General features: G+C 41.8%; 1 protein-coding gene across 2 annotated transcripts in view; it reads left to right on the plus strand.

Annotated features, from left to right (window-relative positions):
• The first annotated feature begins 783 nt into the window (after window positions 1–783).
• The window catches only part of LOC116750856 (zinc finger protein 354B), a 33,150-nt gene continuing 14,714 nt past the window's right edge, over window positions 784–19,219 (plus strand). Inside the window, exons 1-4 of one of the 2 annotated variants that reach the window (XM_032626151.1) lie at window positions 784–997; window positions 1,915–2,127; window positions 5,323–5,449; window positions 6,192–6,287. In XM_032626151.1, coding sequence (XP_032482042.1) covers window positions 2,095–2,127; window positions 5,323–5,449; window positions 6,192–6,287 — 256 coding nt within the window. In that variant the 5' untranslated portion in view covers window positions 784–997; window positions 1,915–2,094. The remainder of the gene's footprint in view (window positions 998–1,914; window positions 2,128–5,322; window positions 5,450–6,191; window positions 6,288–19,219) is intronic. The other variant, XM_032626152.1, reaches the window with a different exon arrangement.

Below are 19,219 nucleotides of genomic sequence, written 5' to 3' on the forward strand. Positions count from 1 at the left end.
AAGATTGCTGTACCATAGTAATGGATTGTTAAAGTCCATATTGTTAGATATTAATTTTCCTCAGGTTGATTTATGGATTCAAAGAATCCAAAGTCTCAGCATTTTTATTTACAAGTTGACACGATGATGATTATTCATATGAGTTGATTATAGCCTAGGCAGTTGAACAAGAACTTATGGAAGGATACTCATTCTACTTTATCGAGATTGTTTCCTAATATGTTAACAAAGAGCAGTATTCGTGACCCTATTCCGTGCTGCAACTTGCCTCCGTACCTACCCCAGACACTTCCAACCCTGCTTTCCTTTCGCTTTTTCCGTTAATGCTTATTTTCTAAAATGCTATATAATTATGTTCATGGCTTACTGTCTGCTCCCTCCCTCCTTCCCCCACCCCCACCCCCCAAAAAAGTTCTCCAGAGCAATGATCTCTGTTTTGCTCACTGAGGTATTTCAAATCCTTTACAATAGGGCTTGGCGCGTAGCAGGTGCCCAATATACTTGTTCAAAGACTGAAGAGGAAATAGGTTTGTTTTTTGAAGGTTGTCTACTTGCCTTACTATCAATTACGCAGATGCAGAGCTACAATACACTGTCCTCGGCGAAACTCCGTTTCCTCTGGGAAGAACCGGGAACCCAGGAGCCGGCAACTCACGGAGCGCGGCCACTAGCCCAGAATGAGTACCTGGGCACGTGACAGGCTCAGCCGGGCCTCTCCACGCAGCAAGCGCGGAGAACTACACTTCCCAGAATCCTTGTGTTCTCGCGTGGACTACATTTCCCAGAGGGGTTAGCGACCGTTCCCCCGCCTCCACCGCACTACCCAGCTCCGGACCTGCACAGGGAGTTGGGCGTTTGTCGCTGGCGTGAGCGGCGTTCTGGGCTGAGGTCGGCACAGACAGCACCCCGGGGAGTCCCGACCCGAAGTTGCTGTTCGGCCGTGGCAGTTCCGGAGCCTCCCGCCTGCGGCCCGCGGAACACCCGAGGCCTGGGTGAGGTGAGCGGCGGAGGCTCGGCAGGATGCGGGAGGGAGGACCGAGCTTCGGGAGGATGCGGCGCCGGGGTATGGGACAAAGGCCCAGGAGGCGCGAGCCGGGCCTTTGTGGGCGCCGGCGGGCCGAGGGCCGGGCACCCCGGCTCTGTCCGCCTGCCGCCACCAGCCATCCCACAGTACCCCTGAACGAGACAGGTCGGGCACTTCGTCCCGATTGGCTGGACCCAGCCACCCTTCTGCTTCCTCCCGACCCGTTCCCAGTGCGCTACCTGCCCAGCGCCTTATGGCATTTGAATTTGTTTCGGGCCGGCAGTGAACGTGAGAAATTTTCTCCCCTAACCATCACTCCTGCACTCCCGAGTGACAGGCTTGTTTTGCGCGAGAAGTGAGTCGCCGGCTTCACCCAGTGGCAGAGCCAGGACTGGAACCCAGGTTTTTGGTTTTCTGTGCCCTTTCCTCAAGACAGCAGCCCCCTCCCCGCCATAGGAGAGCTGATGTTTTCCCTTTCCGAAGCAGCTTTCTCTAGAAATCTGGAAATTGTTTCCTTGACAGGAGGGGGAGGAATTGGGTGGGAAGGCTTGAGGTGGAGAAAAGTTGTCACATGCACGCAGGGAGGTTAGAGCAGGTGCTCTGGAGCCCGCGGTGCTTGGAATCCTGGTGCCACCCTCCCTGGCTGTGTGGACTGGGGCAAGTTGCTCCCACTCTGCCCTCAGTTTCCTGATCTATAAAATGGGGTGCTGACAGTGCCAACTGTGCTGTGGGACTCGATGATGTATTGATAGGTAGTGCCTGGCACGCGGTGAGGCTCAGGGAGTTGCTGCTACTGCTGATGGAGTCCTAGGACCTTTTCCTCTGAGCCAGGGAAAGAGCTGGGCCTGGACCAGGACCCAGCCCTTCTCTCTGGTCCTGTCTACTCCTAGCTCCTGACTTCCTTCCTGAGGGCACATGGCATCATTCTCAGGTGGTGTAAAGGTTTCAGAGCTGCTGATTCTGAGGGGTGCAAAGCAGAAGGGGCTTCCTCCTGGCTCCCATTTTCTTCTCTCAGATTTGGCTTCTGGAGACTTCTCCCATCCTAAGGGGAAACTGCCCAGAAAGAGGACATGGCTACTGAACAGAGGGAAGCAAGGTCTCAGGTGAGTGCATTACCATCTCAAGTGTTACGGACAAATAGTTTTGTTTTTTAATCCTCAAACTGAAATTCTGTCCCCAGTACAGTCTTTGCCAGGATTTGGAGCCCATGTCCTTCTCCCTTTGAAGAGTTGGTCCATCCTGGTAGATGGTGAATTGCATAGGGATTGCTTGCCTCCAACCCCCCAATCCATGTGTTGTGTTTCTTTTTTTTTTTTTCTGATAGACACTCTTTTATTCATTAATCTCAATTCACTGTATGATTACTGAGTTGACAGGTAAGATGCCACATGTTTTATACCACTTGGGGTCAGAACAAACAAACGTGCGCACTTGGCAGAGTTCCTTTCTGGCCTGCCTCCTTTGCTCAGTCATGTCCCCCTCCCTACCCTTGGCCAGAATGCTTTTCTTTTTCTTTCCACCCCTGAGAATCTTCATGATACCTTACCCAGGCTTTTCCCAGTCCAGAGTTTTTAGTTTTTTCTCCCTCTTAACTTTCTGGATCATGTGCCTTGCTTCTATCACTCTCTTGAAAACTGATCTTGACCTGCCATTGTCATCTTTATTCTGTGGGAATGAGGGTGGGACCCCATCCAGGTGAGGTGGTGTGTGAACAAAGGATAGCCATTTTGGTGGGGACACAGATGGAGAGGTCTCTTGACTTTAAGAGCTGAGAGAAGATTCCTCTGGAAGTGGCAGGGAGGGTGTTGTGGGATATCAGTAGTGGAGAAGCAAGGTATACAGGGTGTACAGTTAGAAGTGGGGCTCTCAAGCCAGACAGCCAAGTTTGAACCAGTATCTTCTGTTACCATTTACGGGCCTTAGGCAATTGCATCTCTCTGTGCCTCAGTTTCCTCACCTGTAGAATGGGAATAACAACCATGCGTACCTCATAGGGTAGATGAGAGGAATTGCAGCATGGCAAGTGTTTCAATAGGGGCCGGGCACATAGTTGATGTTGAATATGTGGTGGTTGTGGTAGCTGAACAATATTATTCTAGTACATGATACTATTACTGTTGATAGATAAAAATTAACTGTACAGTGTTTTTAGGACCCAGAAAATACTGTGCGTTCTGTACTCATTTTCATCTAACAATAATAGTTAATGTTGCTGGGGGAATATCCCGAGGGCTTTACCTTTGTTCTCACTCTCATAACAGCGCAGCAGTTATTACCCCCATTTTACACATGAGGAAACTGAGGCTTTAAGAAGTCAAGTGACCTGAAATCAAACCCAGGTATGTCTGGCCTCTGAGTTCATGCTGGTTATTGTCCAGCCATTCCTCTGGTGCATCTCTCAGAACACATGGCAGGCCCAGCCCCTGTGTTACCAGAGCTCTCTGCAGTGCAATGTTGTATATCATTTGGACCCACGAAATGTGATGGTGGTTGATCTTCTGAGGCTATGGCCAGGACCTGCCTTTGCATATTTGGGCTGCTTTTTTCTAAGGCTTTCACATTCCATTCCAACAGAGCCAAGCTGCTCTCTTGCCCAGAATTTTCTCTGTCCCTGTGTGTGAGTCCTATGTGACATTTCTCCCTAACCTCACCTGCTGTGTGGAATTGTGTGTAAAACTCAGTAATAGGATGTTTAAGGTAAGAGAGAGAGTATACCAAGTGCTGTGTTGGAAGAAAACTTCAGTTATCATCCTGTCTCTGCCATTAATAAAGTATGTGACCTGGAATCTTGACTGTCCTGGATCTTGTGTTCCTCGTCTCTAAAATGAGGATTAGCAGATATGGTGTATGGTCCTATCCAGCTACACATTTTCCTTTTAGTGTTCAAATTCATGCACTTTTCTTGTCTGCTAGTTAGATTGTAAGTTCTTTGAGAGCAGAGATCATTTCTTGTATTCCTCCCAATGTGCCAATAATTTAATGCCTTTTCTTACTATAAAAATATTGCGTGATCCTGGCAAAAAACTTTATAGAGAATAAAACATGCACATATATATATAGGTATAGGTATATATGCTTGTAAATGTACATATGTGCATAGATGTGTGTATGTACATGTATTTGTCTATATATTTTTTCCGTATATGCAAAAAAAAAGTAAAATCACCCTTAATCCCACCATCTGGAGATGATCGCTGTCAGCCATTTGTTAGGCATCTCTCAGCATCACTTACTATGTACATATATAATTTTTTTCAAAAATGGGACCAAACTATACATACTGATATGTAACTTGCTTTTTATACTTAACATTATTATGAATGCCTTTTTAAGTCAAAAATACTGACTTACACCATCAATTTTAATGATTCATAGTACTTTATATTGACATGATAATAGGTAAGATCTGAACCTTTAATATGAGCCATGTATGGTTTTAAGTACATTGTATGGATTATTTCATTTATTTATTAACTATTTGGTAGGTTTTGAGAGGCAGTTTTACAGAGTGGTTAAGAATGGAGCCTTAGACATCCACCTGGAATTGGAATCCCAGCACTACCACTGACCAATTGTGTGACTTTAGACAAATATCTTATCCTCTCTGTCACTTCTCTTGTGTAAAACGAGGACAATAATAGTACCTTCTTCCTAGCGTTGTTGTGAAGGTAAAATAAAGATTTACACTAAAGATTAATATAAAGCTCTAAGAATAGTACTTGTCCTGAAGAAAGCATTCAGTTAATGATAGCTGTTTTAATTTCCATTATTACTGTCCTCAGGCTGCAGAGAGCACACAGATAGTGCCTTAAATTATTTAACCGAAAAAAAAAAAATTATTTAACCGAGCCTTTGTCAGTGATTATTTAGGTTGTAGGTGTTTCTGTTTCTCTGCTGTTAACTAGCACCATAATAAATGTCCTTTTGTGTGCATTTTTTTGCACTGTTCGTTATCAAACAAATATAGTAATTGGAGAGTTAAAAAGTATGCACATTTTAAAGCTCTTAATATGTATTACCAAATTGCTATTAGAAAGATTATTCTAATTAACACTCCCACTAATGGTCTTAATACCTCCACACATCTCTGTGTGGTTAACACAGGGCCTGGTTCATACTTCATGGTACTCAGTATGTATTTGTCACAGGTCAAGTGTTCATTAAACCAGTGACTTGAAACCTTAAGAACCTAGAATAATATAGAAGCATTTCATGGTAGCCTGTCTACTTCCCACTGCCGCCCTCTTCACCCTGTGTGATGGGTGGTCTTGGGTGAGCTGGGATGCTTGTCTCTACAGCTGTCAGTGACGTTCGAAGATGTGGCTGTGCTCTTTACGCGGGATGAGTGGAGAAAGCTGGCTCCTTCACAGAGAAACTTGTACCAAGATGTGATGCTGGAGAACTATAGCAACTTGGTGTCATTGGGTAAGGAAATTTCCTCTGTTTAGAAATTGGGATAACTCAGCATCTGATTCCCTGGATAAAAGCCATGGATCATCAAAACTTTAGCTGAGTTTTGCCTTAGCACTGTACAAATTGGATCTCCACAAATAAATCTGAAAAACTTTTTCCTGCTAATAGGCATGGATGCCTCATGCCCCACAGATGGGACAGTCTACAGAGCTGCACATTAGAAATTCCCTCATAGTTCAGGCATTTCCCACTATGATTGTTCTATGATGTGTCTGCTCGTCTCTAAGCAGAGAGCATCTTTCATCCCTCTTCTTTGACCCACCACTTGCCTTTCCCGTTCACTTTTCCAGCTAGATGAACACTGTATAATCCATATTTGAAAGGGAACCAGATAGTGTTTTCTCATTTTAAACAGTCTACCTGGTATCTTCTCCATAGATACCTGTTTATAAATATGAATTTAGTCTGTACATCTCATATATTTCCTCTTTTATAGAAAGCTAATGGTACCCTATTTCAAGGGTACATGTTTATTGTATTTTCCTAACATGCAACTAATTATTACATTGTTATGTTTTACAAGTCCCTTGCTTTTTCCCTAACACACCCCTCACATCATGGGGGCAGAACTTGAGCACCCTAAGGAGCTCTTTATATCATCCTGTAAGTTTCCACTCAGATCTCAGATACCTCTTCATGTCAAAACCAAGTTTGTTGTTGTTTTTATTTTTTTGTTTTTTTTTTCTATGAGCAGGACTCCTATTTTCCAAACCTGAGGTGATCTCCCTGTTGCAGCAAGGAGAAGATCCCTGGAAGGTAGAGAAAGAAAGCCCTGGAGGCTCCTCTGTAGGTGAGTGGGTGGGGAATCTCTGCAGGCAGCAGTCTGGTAAATGAGTACATGTGCAACTTGGAGATGTTGGTCAGGGAAATTTTTCAAGTTCTTAGTCCTCAAGAAGTTTTGGAGAAGGGTCACAAACTTCTGCGTCATCTCTGATAATCACTTCACAGGTAAATCTCTCAGGATCTTTATTCTTTCCTGTTGTTTTGGAGGAGGGCTACATTTTCATGTATTCATTGAGCAAACTTAGTCCATTTAAGGAACTACAGATAATTCATTCTGACTGAAGCCCAGGGTTGTGGGAAAAGAAAGAGATGAGGAAGGAAATGAGGTCAGAAAGCCAGGTGGGGGCCACACTCTGAAGTGCTTTGGTACAGTTCTTAGAGATGGGAACTGTCCGTGGGTGACTGGAAATAATTCAAGGATTTTAAGCAGAAGAATTATATGGTCCTTGATATTTTAGAAAAAATGGTCAGAGTCTGAAACACTTTAAATGTCCTTCAGTAAAGGCATAGCTAAAGAAGCTGAGGTGGGTCCCTACACTGGCACACAGCACCACAGTCAGAAACAAGAAGCACTGGTGTGGGTGGAGCTCCAAGGCACGTGAAGGACTAAAACTAGTTACGGTGCATGATTATGACATGTCGCCATTTATGTGTAAAGAAAATTACGTGGGTGTTTGTCTATATGCATAATATGCATGTAAGTGCTGAGAGAAAGGTCGCGGGACACCTAAGGTGGTAACTAGTTACATTTGGATTAGGATCGAGAATGAGTATTGATGAAAGGGGACTTTATTTACATGTAATGTTATTAAAATTTTCACAGAGAATATATTCATAAAGTCCTTATTATGCAATTTCAATTTAATAAGAATGGTCACTTTGGAAACACTGTTGGTCTTAGATTTGAAGTGAGGAAAAACTAGAGGTGGGAACCTTCTGGAGATTATTGTGTAATGCAGGCAAGACGTTACCTGCAGGAAGGCACGTGCAGTGGGTTCAGGAAAGAGGAGAGAGAGACTTCCCTGGTGGCACTCTGGTTAAGAATCTGCCTGCCAATGAGGGGACATGGGTTCGATCCCTGGTCTGGGAAGATCCCACATCCCGCAGAACAGCTAAGCCTGTGCGCCACAACTACTGAGCCTGTGCGTCACGATTACTGAAGCCGGCGTGCCTAGAGCCCGAGCTTCACAACAAGAGAAGCCACCACAATGAGAAGCCTGCGCATTGCAACAAAGAGTAGCCCCGACTTGACACAGCTAGAGAAAGCCCGTGCGTGGCAACAAAGACCCAATGCAGCCAAAAATAAATAAATATAACATTTTTTTTAAAAAAAGGAAAAAGGAGAGAGGTCCCTTTGTTAAGGGTTCAGGACGAGTTCAGTGTGGCATGGGTTTCATTTGAGATGTGAGTGAAATATGGGTAGAGGTCGCCAGTGGACAGCTGTAGAAGGTATGCAGGGTTGGAACTCAACAGGGAGGTCAGGGAGCCGTCAATGAGAAGGTAGCATTTGAAACCTTGAGCTGAGCAGACGAGGGAACGGAGGAGAGGACAGTCCCAGGAAACCTCAATGTTTATGAGGTGGGTTAAGAAGGAAGAATCTGTGGCTGAGCCTGAGAGGAAGTCACCAGAGGAGAAAACTGGCAGATTTGGCTGTCATGGAAGTTGAGGACTGAGAGCTGTTGAACTGGGGAGGCCAGGGCTCTGAGGGAGCCAAGTTCTAACCCTTGCCCACTGCTTTCCTGTCCCGTGATAAACAGCAGTGCAACCTTGGACAGAAGGACGCAGGTCCTGCCCTGGCGGAGCTCAGTGGAGGGGGAGGCTAAGCGCACACAGGGCTGTGGAATGACAGACTCCAGTGAGGACCTCGGGAGAAGAGCCACAGGTGCTGTGAGAACGTGGAACAGGAGGGGTGCTGTGGGCAAGGCTTCCCGAGGAAGGGCCGGATCCCACGTTGTAAGAAGCGTTCAGGCACAGGAAGAGCATGTCCGAGAGTCCAGACAAAGGAAGCCGGCGTGTGGAGACGGGAGCGGGGAGAGGGGCCCGGGACCTGAGAGCCAGGCACAGCCCCTGAGGAGTTGAAGTACCCTGGCCACGGGCCCAGGTTTATATTCTGCAAGGATCAGCCTGCAACCAATGTGGAGCCACCTGGCCTAGATGTGGTAGGACTTGTCTGAGGTTGCTGTTGGGTCCAGACGGGTCAGTGATGCCCCCACACAATGGGGGCCCAGCAGAAGGGCTGTGGGACAGGCTGTCTCAATCCCTAAGGCGCCCACACCTATAGTAGAGCTCATTCTTTCCCATATAAGGTGAGATCTTTTGAGGTGGGAACCACACTTATCTCTCCTTATGTCTTTTAACTGTCATTTGGGAGAAATATTCTAATTTTGTGGGAACTGCTGGAGACCACCACAATGTAAACAGAGAATGCAGGCAGCAGGGAACCAGTGGAGAGTTTAGGAGGGGCGTCAGGTGTGGACTGAGTATGGCGTGGAAGATTAAAGGAAGAGAAGGAAGAATTGTTCACTTTCCATTCGCCTCGGGAGCCTCTGATCCATGAGAAGTCCCCCTTCCTGAGTGAAGTGTTAGTTGGATCCATGAGGAGTCCCCCTTCCTGAGTGAAGTGTTAGTTGCATTAAACTGAATAGAAAGTATGACTGGAGTCGAAAGCTGTCCAGAGAGACCCTGAAGACACCTAGTGGTGATGTCAAGTCCTTCTCAGGTTTGGGAAGCTGTCCCTGAAGGAAAACTCTGGGTGTCTGGAGGAAGTAAGGACATCAGAGCCAACCAGTGTGTGCATTTCTCTGGATGGGATGAACCTCCTCTCTTTGGTCAAAGGTGACAGTCAGATGGAGCATCCTGGGAGTGCTGGCCTGTGGTTGTGTCTCTCCTGCAACCCTGGTGAGTCTCCCATCAGCCTGGACTAAAGTGCCCTCAGAACAGTTTCCCTTCCAAGGGGAGCTCAGTTCTCTGAGCTCAGGTGAAGGATCTGGATGTTCTTGGAAGCACCTTGATCATTAACTCTAGACCAGAACCAAAAACCGACCCTTTGAACAGCCGGTGACGGAAAAGCTTATGCTTCCAGGATAGGACTCCTAGAACCTCTAATTGCCTCCAAATGTGCTTTTAAAATATTATTTTCACATCAAAACTATTTACAACTAGGAAAAATAAAACGAACAGAAAAAACAAACTGTGTCACCCCTGGCTCTGTATGTTTTATATTGAGAAATGGGAGGAAATGGCTCAAAGAGACTCATCTGAGTCTCTTCCTTAAGAAATGAACCCAGGGCTTCCCTGGTGGCGCAGTGGTTGAGAGTCTGCCTGCTGATGCAGGGGACACGGGTTCGTGCCCCGGTCTGGGAAGATCCCACATGCCGCGGAGCGGCTGGGCCCGTGAGCCATGGCCGCTGAGCCTGCGCGTCCGGAGCCTGTGCTCCGCAACGGGAGAGGCCACAACAGTGAGAGGCCTGCATACCACAAAAAAAAAAAAAATGAGAAAAGAAATGAACCCAAAGTCTAATCACTTTTCTGGAATATTTTATATGTATATATATATATATATATATGTATATGTATACATATATACATATATATATTATATGGATAATGTGATTAAATCAACTTGAACGTCTCATGAGTTTGGTTGACACTCAATGTGAAAATATTCTTAAAATCAAAAATTTAAAAATTCAGGGATGATTAGGTAAATTACCTCCAATGAAAAAGTGTTTGTCTTTTTCTCTTTGTTATATTTATGCTAGAATTCAGGGCAGACTGAACCTGGCAGGGTGGTTGGCTGAGGGGTCCCTTGTGGGCTGCCTTCCACCCACCAAGATTTGATGAGGCTGCACCTGCAAATTTTTTTAATTTGCAGAAAGGTGCTGTAGGGGTTATAGCGGCAGCCTAATGAAATAACATGCAGTAATTTTAAAGAGTGAATTTCTTACACGGTGAAAGTTGAGCCCAAATGCTCTGTAGTCCTGTTTAATATGTTTGATTTAGTCTTGTTCTCATCCCCTGCCACCAACATCTGTTGTCCTTGTAGCTGCCAGAATGGTCTATTTAAAAGGTAGATCAGGTTATCTCACTCCCATGCTCAAAACCTTTAGTAGCTTCTATCACATAGAACACAATCCAAAGCCCCTAGTGTGGCCTTTGTGGTCTGGTCTTGGCTACCTTTTCACCTTCACCTCCTTCCTCTCTGCCCTTCATTCAAGAACTCTCATCCCCTGGTCTCCTTGTAGTTCTTCAGACAGGCCACCTCAGGGCCTCTGCACTTGTTTTTTCCTCTCCTGGACCATTCTTCCTGAGCCACAAGCCCACATGACTGACTTCCTTGAGTTGCACAGGTTTCTGTTAAGATGGCACTTTGTCTATTAGACACAGCACATCTGAACATGGCCCTCTGTCCTCCACATTCTTTTTTTTTTAATTTTATTGAAGTATAGTTGATTTACAATGTTATGTTAATTTCTGCTGTACAGCAAAGTGATTCAGTTATACATATATGTATTCTTTTTCATATTCTTTTCCATTATGGTTTATCACAGGATATTGATTATAGTACCCTGTACTATATACAGTAGGACCTTGTTGTTTATCCATTCTATATATAATAGTTTGCATCTGCTAATCCCAAACTCCTAATTTAACCCTCCCCCACCCCCTTCCCCCTTGACAACCACAAGTCTGTTCTCTATATCTGCAAATCTGTTTCTGTTTCATAGATAAGTTCATTTGCGTCATACTTCAGATTCCACATGTAAGTGATATCATATGGTCTTTGTCTTTCTCTTTCTGGCTTACTTAGTATAATCTCTAGATCCATTCGTGTTGCTGCAAATGGCATTATTTCATTCATTTTTATGGCTGAGTAGTAGTCCATTCTGTATATATACCACATCTTCTTTATCCATTCATCTGTTGATGGATATTTAGGTTGTTTCCTTGTCTTGGCTATTGTAAATAGTGCTGCTGTGAACATAGGGGTGCATGTATCGCCTCTTTCTTTCTTTTTTTTTTTTTTTGACAAAGGAAACACAACATTTTTATACTTAATGCATTCTTTAAAACATGCATGCAAGTTAAACGTGTAAAATCCAAGCAACAGACTTAAATGTTATAAGAAGGTCTCCATTCTCAGAGAGCTAAAAAATAAATGTGGACATGAATTTTAGTGGTGTAATCTCCATTTCACTTATAGTTTTAATTTTGTTCATTTCCTTTACAGTTCAGTGGCTTGACTCCTTTTTTTGTGGAGGGGAGGGCTAGCTGTCTACTTTTTTTTAAAATTTTTTATTGGAGTATAGTTGCTTTACAATGTTGTGTTAGTTTCTGCTGTATAACAGAGTGAATCGGCTGTATGTATACACATATCCCCTCTCTTTTGGATTCCTTCCAATTTAGGTCACCACAGAGCATTGAGTAGAGTTCCCTGTGCTATACAGTAGGTTCTCATTAGTTATCTATTTTATACATAGTCTCAATGGTGTATATATGTCAATCCCAATCTCCCAATTCATCCCACTCCCCCTTCCCCCTCAGTATCCATATGTTTCTTCTCTACGTCTGTGTCTCTATTTTTGCTTTGCAAATAAGATCATCTATACCATCTTTCTAGATTCCATATATATGTGTTAATATATGATATCTGTTTTTCTCTTTCTGGCTTATTTCACTCTGTATGACAGTCCCTACGTCCATCTAAGTCTCTATAAATGATCCAGTTTCACTCCTGTTTATGGCTGAGTAATATTCCATTGTATATATGTACCATATCTTCTATATCCATTCCTCTGTTGATGGACATTTATGTTGCTTCCATGTGCTGGCTATTGTAAATAGTGCTGCAGTGAACATTGGAGTGCCTGTGTCTTTTTGAATTATGGTTTTCTCTGGGTATATGCACAGCAGTGGGATTGCTGGGTCATATGGTAGTTCTATTTTTAGTTTTTTAAGGAACCTCCATACTGTTCTCCATAGTGGCTGCATCAATTTACATTCCCACCAACAGTGCAAGAGGGTTCCCTGTTGTCCACACCCTCTCCAGCATTTATTGTTTCTAGATTTTTTTGATGATGGGCCATTCTGACCAGTATGAGGTGATACCTCATTGTAGTTTTTTGGGGTTTTTTTTTTGTTTTTTTTTTGCGGTACGCGGGCCTCTCACTGTTGTGGCCTCTCCCATTGCGGAGCACAGGCTCCGGACGTGCAGACTCAGCGGCCATGGCTCACGGGCCTAGCTGATCTGCAGCATGTGGGATCTTCCCAGACCGGGGCACGAACCCGTGTCCCCTGCATCGGCAGGCGAACTCTCAACCACTGTGCCACCAGGGAAGCCCCTCATTATAGTTTTGATTTGCATTTCTCTAATAATTAGTGATGTTGAGCATCTTATCATGTGTTTTTTGGCCATCTGTATGTCTTCTTTGGAGAAATGTCTATTTAGGTCTTCCGACCATTTTTTAATTTTTAATTTTTTTTTTTTTGATATTGAGCTGCATGAGCTGTTTGTATATTTTGGAGATTAATCCTTTGTCAGTTGCTTCATTTGCAAATATTTTCTCCCATTCTGAGGGTTTTCGTTTTGTTATGGTTTCCTTTGCTGTCAAAAGCTTTTAAGTTTAATTAGGTCCCATTTTTTACTTTTGTTTTTCTTTTCATAACTGTAGGAGGTGGGTTAAAAAAGATCTTGCTATGACTTAATATCAAAGAGTGTTCTGCCTATGTTTTCCTCAAGGAATTTTATAGTGTCTGGCCTTACATTTAGGTCTTTAATCCATTTTGAGTTTATTTTTGTGCATGGTGTTAGGGAGTATTCTAATTTTCTTCTTTTACGTGTAGCTGTCCAGTTTTCCTAGCACCACTTACTGAAGAGGCTGTCTTTTCTCCATTGTATATTGTTGCTTCCTTTGTCATAGATTAGGTGACCATATGTGTGGGGGTTTATCTTTGGGTTTTCTATCCTGTTCCATTGATATATATTTCTTTTTTTGTGCCAGTACCATACTGTCTTGATTACTATAGCTTTGTAGTATAGTCTGAAATCAGGGAGCCCGATTCCTCCAGCTCCCTTTTTCTTTCTCAAGATCACTTTAGCTATTCGGGGTCTTTCGTGTTTCCATACAAATTGTAAAATTTTTGATTCTAATTCTGTGAAAAATGCCATTGGTAATTTGATAGGGATTGCACTGAATCTGTAGATTGCTTTGGGTAGTATAGTCATTTTCACAATGTTGATTCTTCCAGTCCAAGAACATGGTATATCTCTCCATCTGTTTGTGTAGTCTTTGATTTCTTTCATCAGTATCTTATAGTTTTCTGCATACAGGTCTTTTGTCTCCTTAGGTAGGTTTATTTCTCGGTATTTTATTCTTTCTGTTGCAATGCTAAATGTAATTGTTTCCTTAATTTCTATCTCTGATCTTTCATTGTTAGTGTATAGGAATGCAAGAGTTTTGTGTATTAATTTTGTATACTGCAGCTTTACTAAATCCATTGATTAGCTCTAGCTGTTTTCTGGTGGCATCTTTAGGATTTTCTATGTATAGTATCATGTCATCTGCAAATAGTGACAGTTTAACTTTTTCTTTTCCAATTTGGATTTCTTTTTTCTTCTCTAATTGCCGTGTCTAGGAGTTCCAAAACTATGTTGAATAATAGTGGCAAGAGTGGGCACTAGGGGTGCATGTATGTTTTGAAATTATAGTTTTTTCTGGATATATGCCCAGGAGTGGGATTACTGGATCATATGGCAACTCTATTTTTAGTTTTTGAGGAACCTCCATACTGTTTTCCATTGTGACTGCACCAATTTACATTCCCACCAACAGTGTAAGAGGGTTCCCTTTTCTCCACACCCTCTCCAGCATTCTTCCACAGTCTTTATGCCCTCACCATGTGTTATTTTCTCTCAGAGTACTTATCACTGCAAAATAGTACATATTTATTTATAATCTGCTCTTCCTCTGAATTATAAACTCTCTTGTGCTGGGTTGTCTGTTTCATTTGTACCCATTTCTCCAGTACCTAAAATAGTGCTCGGTCAGAGTTGGCTTCCAGTTAATGAATGCATGAATGACTTGGCTAGGTTAGTGGTGATGGACACAGAAAGAAGGGAACCAGTTTCAGAGACATTTAGGAGATAAATGCAGCAGGACTTAAAGATGAATTGGATATGGAAGATAAAGGAGATTGAGTTGTCAAGGATGGTTGCTTGGTTTGTGACTTGTTCAGGGATGGATAATGATATAATTCACTGAGATAGTGGTAGTAGGAGATCAGATTTGGAGGAATGATACCAATTTGATTTTTTACTTTAGAGGGAATTTTACTTTAAAAAATTTTTTTTTGATTTTAAGATAATTTTAGATTCACATAAGAAGTAGTACAGAGAGATCCCATTGGTCCTTTACCCAGTTCCAAAACTATAGTTCAAGACTGCAAACAAGATATTGATGTTGATACAGCAAAGATATGGAAGAATTCCTTCTGTCACCATAAGGATCCTTCCTGTCACTCATTTTTAGACACCCACTTTCATCTTGTTCCTTGTCCCTGTTCCTCACCTCCTCTTATTCTTAACCCTTTGTAACCACTAGTCCATTTCTATAATTTTGTCATTTCAGGAATGTTATGGAGTCATACAGTATGCAACCTTTTAGGACTGTTTTTTTTTTTCGCTCAGCATAATTCTCTGGAAATTTATTCAAGTAGTTCCTTGTCAGTATTTCCTTGTTACTTATCAATATTTCATTCCTTTTGATTGCTGAATAGTTTTTTGTAAAACACATATACCACAGTTACATAACCATTCACTGTTGAAGGACATATGGGTGTCTCCAGTTTCTGACAATTACAAGTAACATTGCTATAAACATTTGTGTACAGGTTTTTGTGCAAAAGTAAGTTTTTATTTCTCTGTGATAAATGCGGAAGAGTGCAATTACTGGGTCATGTTGTAGTTGCATGTTTAGTTTGAAAGACACAGCTAAATTGTGTTCCAGAGTGGCTGTACCAATTTACATTCCACCAGCAACGCAGCAGCATATGAGTGATTCAGTTTCTGTGCATCCTTGCCAACATTTTGTGTTGTCAATACTTTTATTTTAGCCATTCTGATAGGTATATGGTGATATACACTGTGATTTTAATTTGCATCTTCCTAAGTTCTAATGATGTTATTTCCATGTGCTTTTTTGCCATCTGTATATCTTCTTTGATGAAATGTCTGTTCATGTCTTTTGTCCATTTTCTAATTGTTTGGTTTTTTGCTGTTGAGATTTGAGAGTTTTTTATATATTCTAGATGGTAGTCATTTGATGGATATGTGGTTTGCAAATATTTTTTCCTAGTCTTTAGTTTCCTTTCATCCTCTGAGGAACAAAAGTTTTAATTTTGAGAGGTCTGGTTCATCAGTGTTTCCCTTTATGGATTGTCCTTTCGTTGTCAAGTCTAAGAACTCTTTGCCTATCCTCAGATCTTGTAGATTTTCTTCTGTGTTTTTTCTAAAAATGCTGTAGTTTTACACTGTACATTTATTTCTGTGATTCTTTTGCATTTAATTTTTGTATTAGATGTAGGATTCAGTCAAGATTCTTTTTTTTTTGCTTATGGACAGTCGGTTGTCCCAGCATTATTTGTTGAATAAGCTATCTTCCTCCACTCAGTTCTTTTACACCTTTGTCAAAAAGCTGTTGAGCCCATTTGTGAGTCTGTTTCTAGGTGTTCTGTTTCACTGATCTGTGTGTTTATCCCTCCACGCACATCACACAGTGTTGATTACTGTAGCTATATATAGGCTTTAATATTGGATGGGTTGATTATTTCTTTTTTCTTTTTCAAAGTTGCTTTAACTATTCTAGTTTCTTTGCTTTTCCATATAAATTTTAGAATAATCTTATTTGTATCTACGAAAAAATCTTGCTGAGATATTGCAGTAAACCAAGTAAACTTGGAGATAGTTGAGATCTTTACTATGCTGAATCTTCCAATCCATCAATATGGTGTATCTTACCATGTATTTATTAGCTCGTTTTTGTTTTTGGCCACAATGTGCAGCTTATGGGATCTTAGTTCCCCGACCAGGGATTGAACCTGGGCCCTCAGGCCCTCAGCAGTGAAAGCGCTGAGTCCTAACCGCTGGACCACCAGGGAATTCCCTATTTAGCTCTTACTTAATTTCTTTCATCAGTGTTTTGTAGTTTGCAGAATACAAGTCCTGTACATATTTTGTTACATTTACACCTAAGTATTTTTTGAGTAATTATAAATGGTATTGTAAATATAATTTCAGTGCCCACATGTCCATAGTATATGGAAATAATGTTGATTTTTGTATGTTTATCCTTATATCCTGTGACCTTCCTAAACTCCTAATAGTTCTAGGAAATGTTTTGTAGATTCCTAGGGATTTTTTTAATGTACTGTCATCTCAAGATAGGGATAGTTTCATTTCTTCCTTTCTGATTTGTATGATTTTTATTTCCTTTTCTTACCATATTGTACTAAGTAGACTTTCAGTACTATACTGATTAAGAGTGGTGAGAACAGACATTCTTGCCTTGTTCCCAATCTTAAGTATAAAGCATTTAGCCTTTCGCCATCAAGTATACTGTTAGCTCTAGATTGCTGCAGATGCTCTTTATCAGGTTAAGATATTTTTCTGGGAGGCCAAATGACCTTCACTTCAGCAGATTACATTTATAACATAGTGACTAAGAGATTTAAGAGTCATACCAACCAAGTACAGTGGGTGAACCTTGATTGTTTCCTAATTGAAAAAATTTATGAAGCAATTAGGGAAGTTCAAACACTTCCATGTATATAAGATGCTACTAGTGAGTAGTGTTAAGTTCATTGGCTGTGAGATGTTTTGCTTTTTTTGTTTTTTTTTAAAGACCTTATCCTTGATAAATGCATTTGGAAACATTATTAGATGAAATGATATGATGTTTAGGATTTGCTTTAGCCAGTCTGATGGAGGAGTAAGAGCTTATATATGAAGTGTTGGTGGTGGTTGTTGCATTGTACAATTCTCTCTGTTTTTGTATATATTGAAATTTTTCCATAATAAAAAGTTTTAAAAATTGGAGTTACGAAAAACAAATTGTCTAGACCAGCATTCCTTTTTTCAGTAAGACACAGGATGTTCACAAATGTGCAGTACCACACCCATCTATAATTATACTGTTATGTGTAATTCCCAGCATACCAATTTTAAGTCTTTCAATCCTCTGGTTCTCAAGAAAGCCCTGTGAGAGTGCCAATTAAAGTCACATTTTTATTGAGCTATGACATTGAATCTGACTATTATTGGATAAATCAGGGAAATACTTCAGGAAATAAGGCCAAAAAGCCATTTAAGGTAAAAAAAAAATATATTGATTCTGCCTTCAACCCTCACCCGTATTCCTTCATGTAGTATTGGGGAGAGTTTTTTTTTTATCTCCTGCCAACTCAGAAAAACCTCTCCAAAAGACAGAAAACAGTTACTATTGAATAAACATTAAACCAGATTTCCGCATGCATCATAGGTAACCTGCTGATGAGATTAAAAAGGGTGGGGTTTCTTTCTGTTTTTACGCAGGCCTCTCACTGTTGTGGCCTCTCCCATTGCGGAGCACAGGCTCCGGACTCACAGGCTCAGCGGCGGCACGTGGGATCCTCCCGGACCGGGGCACGAACCCGTGCCCCCCGCATCGGCAGGCAGGCTCTCAACCACTGCGCCACCAGGGAAGCCCTCTTTCTGTTTTTGTAATGTAGCTGAGCAATTATATACATGTTCTCGAGGTTAATTGTAATTTGTCCTCATTTAAGGGGACTGACAACACAGAAATAAATGTACAGTATGTATACAGTGTATACATTCTTTCATATTTATCCTAAATTCACCTGGCAGTTGGGCTATCTGTGCTAGTGAAAAGAAAACTGGTATAGTATGATGAGCAGGTGGTAACAGTTTGGAGTTCGGCACTAGGTAAACTTCCACAATGACAGGGAGATAGGATCACTATCTTTCTTGATGTTTACATTTCAAAGAGATGGCTCCCAGGCTCTCAAGAAAAACATTCCTGGTTTGTAATGCTCACAGAGGCTTTACAAGTTTACATACATATCAAAGGCATAGAGGAAGGGTTTACAAATACAAATTTCCTCAAAGAATATTCTAAGAAAAAGGGCAGGGGTGGCGGCACATATCTTTCCCTTTTGGCAAAAGGGAAGATTCAATTTTTAAGTTTTCACTAGCAAACTGCCAATCCCCTAAAATCCTAGAAAACTGTAACCACTGCCTGTACCTCTTTCCTGCCTACATCCTCCACTATCTAAGGATAGTTTGGGTACTATTCAAAGCTCACATTTGCTTCTGTTTCTATCTTTTGTTTTTGTTCTAGAAATGATCACATTGTGTTGTGACTGCATGTTGAATTATTCGTTTCTAATGTTAAATTAGGCTCCTGGAGGAAATGAATTCTTTTCATTACTAGATCTCTGGTGTCTTACAGAGCACCAGTGCCTAGAATAGAGTCTGGCACATTGTAGCAACACAGTAAATATTTGTTGAATGAATAAAATAAAGAGTAATCAGTGTCTTTTAAATAACAGAATGTGATAGGCTGAATAATGGCCCCTAAAGATACCTGGGACCCTGTGATGTTACCTTTTGTTTTGTTTTTTTAATTTATTTATTTTGGGCTGTGTTGGGTCTTCTTTGCTGCACGCAGGCTTTCTCTAGTTGTGGTGAGCAGGGCTACTCTTCGATGGGGTGCATGGGTTTCTCATTGCGGTGGTTTCTCTTGTTGTGGAGCATGGGCTCCAGGAGCGTGGGCCTCAGTAGCTGTGGCTCACGGGCTCCAGAGCACAGGCTCACTAGTTGCGGTACACAGGCTTAGTTGCTCCACGGCATTTGGGATCTTCCTGGACCAGGGCTCGAACCCGTGT

The sequence above is a fragment of the Phocoena sinus genome, chromosome 3 (assembly GCF_008692025.1).
Source record: "Phocoena sinus isolate mPhoSin1 chromosome 3, mPhoSin1.pri, whole genome shotgun sequence".
Taxonomy (NCBI): Eukaryota; Metazoa; Chordata; class Mammalia; order Artiodactyla; family Phocoenidae; genus Phocoena; species Phocoena sinus.